General features: G+C 38.7%; 1 protein-coding gene across 1 annotated transcript; it reads left to right on the forward strand.

Annotated features, from left to right (window-relative positions):
* Positions 1-4,947: 4,947 nt before the first annotated feature.
* LOC116543224 (histone H2A type 1-like) lies at positions 4,948-6,742 on the forward strand. The gene is made up of 2 exons (XM_032268644.1): positions 4,948-5,070; positions 6,248-6,742. The coding sequence occupies exons 1-2, from the start codon at positions 4,948-4,950 to the stop codon at positions 6,725-6,727; spliced, it is 603 nt and encodes a 200-aa protein (XP_032124535.1). The 3' UTR covers positions 6,728-6,742.
* Positions 6,743-7,819: the final 1,077 nt, after the last annotated feature.

Below are 7,819 nucleotides of genomic sequence, written 5' to 3' on the forward strand. Positions count from 1 at the left end.
GTGGTGAGGACATTTATTGGATCAGCTGCTCAGAGCACTCCTCCAAAGCGGCACCTCGCTTTTTCAAATTTGGGGCCTGAGGTGAACACTTCCCCAGAGGTATTTATAACAATGCTGAAGTTGTAGGGGTGATATTCCTTCAGAGGCTGACAAAGAGAAGCTTGGAGGTATATTACATTTTGGATTCCAGTTCCTACATAACTATAAAATAAATTCTGCATTGTTAGAGTAAATCAATATAATTGAAATTAAACGTGGTTCAGATCAAAGAGTAAGCTCATGAGTTTGTTAAACCATTAAACCACTACGTACAGTACTTGCAAATGCAGGAAATGAACAAGACGTGCAGTCTATGTATTCCAGTTGATTGTTGTTTTGATAAGCAATTCACAGGCAGTAGATTAACAGGCAGGAAAATATAGTACTTAATATGGCTACATCACTTATTTTGGAAATCTAGATGGCTCTTCAAAAATCTTTTCCAACTGAAATTACTGATATTCATATTATTCAAATATGACAACTCCTGTGCCATCTGAGATTTGTTGATGCAGCCTTTCTAAAAATAGTTCTTAGAATAAAATATGAATACTTACCTTGACACTTCACTATTGACACTGTCCGGATAGCCTATTTAAATGTATGCTTTCAGAATGTTGCCAAATACCTTGCTTTCAACACCTCATTCACTTTCAACACCTCATTCCTCACCCATGAACCCACCTGCTCTAATTTCTCCGACAAAACAACAGAAATTACAGCAGGTGGGGTCATGAGTGAGGAAATCACTCACTTCTAATGATCATTTAGTTGCTAGGGGTTTAAAATGCCTCTAATGTTGCTCTAGAGAGTTCCTCCAAATCACTAACACCTACTCTACAAGTTTTGGGGCTGCTGCTTTAGACATTTGGTCAATAGGTGGTGTGATTATATCAAGACTGCCACTAACTAGACAAAGGAAGTTCTATAAAACTGTCAATTTTGCCCATGGATTTCAACAATCCATGGGCAAAAATGTGATACAATACATGACTTAGAATCCATTGCATATTGGTATTTTAGGGCATCCTCTTAAATGCATCCCAGATTTTCACACAAATTGTACTACAGTAGAGAAACATACTTGTTCACATATACTTCAAAGAAACAAACAAAAAAAAAAACGTTTGAAATATTTTTATGATTTTGACTGTATTATATTTGCAGTAATATCAAGCTAAAGTTCTTGAAGCTGATTTTCTCAGAAAACAGGTGGAAGCCATTGATGAGAAAAGCGTATTATTAATATTGTTTCTCTATTCTTTGACTACAGAACAAATTGAGGAAGGTGATAGAATAAAGGAAGTAGAAATGGGCATATAGACAAGTCAGTTTTGTAAGAACAAAAGGAAAATAAGGCTCAAATCTAGAGAATCAATGGAGAAACTAGTGTACATACTTATTAAATCAATGCATGTAAGAGAAGCAGAGATTAATTGATTGAATGATTATTTGATAATGTGAGCTTTTTAAAAGGTAACTGAAAGAAATACTACCTTTTGCTGTAAAGAATAAATCACGTGTGTTAAATGTGAGATTATTAACATAAATAAAATGTATAAAATATGTGCCACAGAGAAGGGTTTTAGAAACTTTTCTGACAACATCACCCAATAAAAAATATAGTATTATAGTGTAACAGGACATATTCAGAAACACAAACACATATAAATGAAATAGAATATTTACCAGTTACTTTAATTTCAGAGCAAAATACACTCTGAAATTTTAAATTTTATTGAATAAGGCCTTGATTTATCCTATTATATATCTCATTTAAAAATATATATATTGTTCATATCCATTCAAATTGATTTCACTAGTGAGTCAAGATTAGTACTCCGGAAAACTTTGGTTTTATGGTAACAGCTAGTCAGAGCCCCCCAAGTTACCAAAGGTCCCTACAAGCTTGGCCCATGGGAGAACTCTACCTCTATCAGCTGGGGCAATACGTTCACGAATTAGGGAAGTGACCACAAATGAGCCAATAAGAGTTTTTGCTGAGACTCTCTGATCTGGAAGCAGAACCCAAACACCTCTTCTTCTCTTATAGCAAAGACAGAAGGATGAGACACCAGACTTCCAGGTAAGGGCCTTTTCTCTCTTAGAAAAGATTAACTGAAGGAAAGTGATGGGCAAGAAAACAGCAGATATTAGAGCAAATGTGTCATAGATGAGGAAAGAGAAAGCAAATAAAAGAAAGGAGAGAGAATGAGAGGGAGAGAGGGAACAAAAGAAGGGAGATGGAAGGAAAGGGGGAGGAAGAGAATGGGATTAAAGTCTTGAATTCTATACCTTGAGATGGAGCTCTTCTTGCTCAATCCATTGTTCTTTCTATTCAGCGAGCTCCCTTACTCCAGTTGCTTTCTTTGCTGAAGTTGGCTCAATGTGGCTTTCTGCCTGAGGGATCATATATGCCTGACATAGGTAATCCACAACCTTTAACTTGATACAATGAAAACCCCAATCCCAGCATGACAGCCAATAAAATAAACTTGGTCCTTCGTCCCGACCCATCATCACTTTTCTCTTTATGAAGAAGTCAACTTTGTTCTTAATCTTAGTTTGTCATTAGGGAATATATAAAGAATAAGGGAGATGTAAAGAGGAAGCTTGAAATCCAGTTAAAGAATGGATTTTTGCTCTTTGTCCAAAGAACAAAAACAATTAAAAACCAGTCTATGGTTGCTCTAGTTTGAATGATTGTGTTCCCTTCAAAATTCATGTTAAACATAATCCTTTTGTTGGTGGTACTGAGAAGCTGGAGCTTTTGGGAAATGATTAGGTAATGAGGACTCCAACCACATAAAAGGAATTAGGTGTCCTAACAAAAAAGTTTCAGAGTGAATTTGGCCCTCTTGCCCTTCCATGTAAGGTCATAGTGTTTTTTTCCCTTTGGAGAATGCAGCAACAAAGCACTATCTTGGAAGTGGAGACCTAGCCTTTACCAGACACCAATCCTGCCAGCACCTTGATCTTAGACTACCAGCGTCCAGAAATGTGATAAATACATTTCTTTCATTTATAAATTATACAGTCTGTGGTATTTTGTTACAGCAGCATGAAATGGTCTACGACTATGGTTAAAGACAGGCATGGCTAGTCTTACTGAAGAGGACATTGAGGCACATCAAAGCATTCCTGACTTCATCGTCATAGGCCAACTTCTATATTTGCTTTTGCTGCTATGAATCTATTTGAGGACGTTGAGATGGGTCCTTTCCCCTAAGATCTTCCTTATTATTATTCTATAATTTTTCTAAAATTGATTGTGACTGCACCCTTATAAAACAAGAGAGCGCTTGCTTTCTCTCTGTTTTTCTGCTTTCTGGCATGTGGGGATATAGGGAGAAGATGGCCATTTGTAAGTCAGAAAGTGGGTCCTCAGCAGACATTGGACCTCCTAGTACCTTGATCTTGGAGTTCTCACCCTCTGGAACTGTGAGAAATAAATTTCTATTGTTTAAGCCTAATTTTTCACGGCAGTCCAAATGACTAAGACAAACTGTCTAACATTTGGATTCATTGTCTCCTTCCTGGCTAAATATATAAAAATGCAGCAAGCTCGCCTAGCAGCTGCCCCTGTGGTACTGCTTAGAAACTACTTACCTGCTTGAAAGATTACTGTCCACCTGGAACGTCCTAGTGGAAAACCTGGAAAACCAAAATGATAAAATTTAGCAAAGCAGCCAAATACAATATTATAACATAAATATCAATAGCATTCATTCATAGAAAAGCAATTAGAAAATATAATGTAACCGTCTCTTATTATATTTATATATAGATATATTATTAGCAAGAAAAACAACTTAAGCTGCATAAAATGTGTAAAGCTCTATGAAGAAAATCATAAAGCTTTACAGAAGTACTTAAAGAGTTTGTATACCTCAAAGTATCTAGCTCCTGAAATGGCAAATCACAAGTCTATACAAATGTCTATCATCTACATTAATCTAAAAATTCAATGCAATTCTGATAGAGGTTTCTTCAGAAGTTGAAAAACAAGGTGTTTGCACAGTTCAATTGGAATCAAAGATAATTCCAAGATTTTCAAAGGACAGTTGTCCTACTGTGGCCAAAAATAGGTTAAAACTAAGACACAAGATGATGGCAGTTGAATCCAGAAAAAAATTAAATCCAACAATTATGCAATATGTGTCTAACCTCAATAATTAGATAAATTCAGGCTACTCACACTAAAAGCAATGGGGCTGATATGGTTTTGCTGTGTCCCCACCCAAATCTCACCTTGAATTGTAATAATCCTCACATGTCAAAGGTGGGACCAGGTAGGGATAATTGAAACATGGGGGCCATTGCCCCCATGATTCATCTTGTTCTCATCGTAGTGTAGAAGTCTCATGAGATCCGATGTTTTTTAATAAATGGGAATTCCCCTGCACACACTCTTTTGCCTGCTGCCATGTAAGACATGTCTTTGCTTCTCCTTTGCCTCCTGCCATGATTATGAGGCCTGTCTAGTCATGCTGAACTGTGAGTCTGTTAAACCTCTTTCCTTTATAAATTACCCTGTCTCAGGTATGTCTTTATTAGCAGCATGAGAACGCATTAATATAGGGGCCTTCACTAAAAGTGAACTGAGACCACTTTTGGCAACATAGTAGGTTTTCTGAAACACAAACATACAAGCATATGCTATCCTTCATTAGGAAAAATCAGAAACAAAACAGACCTACTTTTTAAAATTTAAGATAGGAAAGAGAAAAGTTTTACTAAGTCAATTATATAGGATCCTGAACAATTCACAAAGAGGTAATACAAAGAGATATCCATCAGAAATATGAATACATTAAGAGGTAGCTATTAACGGAAAGTGTTGATGGCTGTGAACACAGTCTTTGTCTTATGCTCTTTGAATCCTCAACAGTAGCTTCTTTGGGTAGAATGGGTGTAATTGATAATGGCCTTAATGTCCTCAGAAGTAGCATACCTACTCAAGTCCCTGAGGAGGAGCAGGTGCACAGATCATTAGCTCCCTCTGGAGGTGACAGTGCAGCACCTGTTACAGTGAGCCTACAGGGAGTCTTGTTCTACTGTGTGTTTGACGATATCCTTGATAAAATAGTTCTAATACATGTTGCCTTGGATGAAATGCCCATGTTGGAGCACACTTATTTGTTGTACAATAGATCTCCTGAACCTCACTTATTCCTCCTAACTAAAATTTTGTATACTTTGACCAACATTTTCCCAACCCATAGCGTTTGATAACCTCTGTTCTCCTGCTTCTATAAATTTGATATTCTTAGATTCCATATACAAGTGAGATTATGCAGTGTTTGTCTTTCTGTGCCTGCCTTTTTTTTTTTTTTTTTGCTTACCCTAATGTTCCTTAGATTCATCCATGTTTTCACAAATAGCATGACTTCCTTATTGTTAAAGGCTGAATAGTAGTGTGTTTCTTGAACAGAGAACACACGGTGACAGAATGGGTGTACCCAGTAGGTGGTTGAATCAAGGTCTTGAAAATACTGGGTGCTCCTATAACCTTAGGTGTACCCTGGATATTGAGTGTTTGCTATATATTTAGTATACCATAGGTATCTTGTGCCCAGGTGTCTTGTTTATGTCAGGCCTCATGAATGTAGGTATCTCTTGGTCCTCCCATTTCTTAACCTATGTGTGATCTACTTATTAATTTCCATGAACACATAACATATAACTCTCATACATCCCCATCCCATTCATGTTCTTTCCCTCTATAGAAGAAATAAATATTCTCATATTATACAAAAATACATATTACACATGGCTTTCTTGGAGCCCTTTCTAGAGATTGTAGAATGCTTCAAAACTTTAGGCATATCAAAATTTGTTTCTGGCTTCCTTGAAAAGATAACAATTGTCTACAGGTGACAAGGAAAATCCGGCAGATGCTTGTATTCGAAGGAAGTCTGAAAAAAAGTCTGATTGGATAAAAAATAATGGGAAAAGGCATGTAAAAGTATCTGCAGTTCTACTTTGCTTGGATGAGGCACCTTCCAGAGAAGTTAGCCATTAAGATCTGTGTGTGTGTGTGTGTGTGTGTGTGTGTGTGTGTGTTTAAGGGATATAGTCTTTATTCCCTCTGCTTTTGGTTTAGATGAGGCACCTTCCAAAGAAGTTAGCCATTAAGCTGTGGGTGTGGGTGGGGGCGGGGTGTGTGTACAATCCTTATTCGCCTCTGCTTTGGGTTTGGCATTAGAGGGCGCTATTTCGCAGGGGACATCTCGCTGTGGGAAGCAGGCTCGCGCTGAAATCCCAGACTTGGTCTTCCCTGACAGGGCTGCAGCGCTATCTGCTCCGGAAGGACAACTACGCCGAGCGGGTCGGGGCGGGCGCGCCGGTCTACCTGGCGGCGGTGCTGGAGTACCTGACCGCCGAGATCCTGGAGCTGGCGGGCAACACGGCCCGCGACAACAAGAAGACCCGCATCATCCCGCGCCACCTGCAGCTGGCCATCCGCAACGACGAGAAGCTCAACAAGCTGCTGGGCAAGGTCACCATCGCGCAGGGCGGCGTCCTGCCCAACATCCAGGCCGTGCTGCTGCCCAAGAAGACCGAGAGCCACCACAAGGCCAAGGGCAAGTCACGTCCCCAGGTAATAAAGCCCAGCAGAGCAGATGACCTAACTTTTCGACGGGAAAGAAAAAGTAAAACCAAAGGCCAGCCACGAGTTCAATAAAGTCTCTCCATTCCTTTCATTTATTACATTGATAGTCTCCACTTCGTTTTCTTTAGCAATATTATGTAAGATTGGTTTTCTGAAAGCTGAGTTTAGCACTGGATTTCCATGCAAGTTGTATTAGGTTGGTGCAAAAGTAATCGCGGCTTTTGCCATTACGTTTAACAGCAAAAACCACGATTATTTTTGCACCAACCTAATGATTTTGTGAAAGACAGTTTTATGTGGTATCCAAAAAAGCACTTATAAAGCAATTTCGTTCATGTAGGCTGTTTTATTTGCCTCAAGTTATAATGAATTTGTCAACCAATGATTAATTTCTTCAAGCCTAAGGGACAAGCTTTAATGCTTTTTATTTGGTATGTTAAGATTGTATTTAGCCTTTAGATATGTTAATATAGGGAGGTATGTATGTGCCACTTGGTTAAAGGTTTCACTCTGTGGGCTGTCACGTTTCCCAAAAGGTCTCATTCCAGGATGGTCAGCCAGGCTGATATGAAAGAGGATTACAGGCCAAAGGAAGCTCCTACAACGGCCTCTGTCAGCCACATTTCTGCCAAAGTCCGACTCTGCAGAGTCCAGATCTGGAGAGTTCAGCAACATCTGTAACCTGTAGTTTTAGGGAGGGTACCCTAAACTTCATTTCTAGATAAGCCTGTCTCCAAAGCATTGGTTTAGATTGATTTCCTTTTGCCTGATACTAACTCTAAGGGTAACAATCCTGTCTCTGAAATGGTGTTGCATCTTCCAGGAATGAACATTTGGCCCAATGTGATGGTTATGTGGTTTCATAAATATCGGTACATATGGCAGATGTAAGTCTAAACTTTACTTTTATTAAACCTAACTTTAGATCACCTTAAGCTTCTTTGATGGCTACCATTGTCTAACAACCTGAAGCTTATGTCAGTTGCCAGACTGGACTGTGGAATAGAGTTTGACCTAGAGTAAAGAAAGAAGTATGCATACAAAACATAACCTTTGACTTTAGAGTCCAGAGGAGAAATAGATGTATCTGCCCATTAAACCCACAGGGTAATGAAAAGCGGAGCAATTACATGGTTGAACAATTATTTTCTAGGCTGTCCTTTT

Source organism: Sapajus apella, unplaced genomic scaffold (assembly GCF_009761245.1).
Source record: "Sapajus apella isolate SASKATOON/1434 unplaced genomic scaffold, GSC_monkey_1.0 scaffold184, whole genome shotgun sequence".
Taxonomy (NCBI): Eukaryota; Metazoa; Chordata; class Mammalia; order Primates; family Cebidae; genus Sapajus; species Sapajus apella.

Excerpts from the sequence above, each read along its gene's own strand:
- LOC116543224 (XM_032268644.1), top strand. The coding sequence starts at position 4,948 with ATGGGTGTAATTGATAATGGCCTTAATGTCCTCAGAAGTAGCATACCT. Across the intron at positions 5,071-6,247 it reads ACAGTGCAGCACCTGTTACA|AGGGCGCTATTTCGCAGGGG; the intron begins GTGAGCCTACAG and ends GTTTGGCATTAG.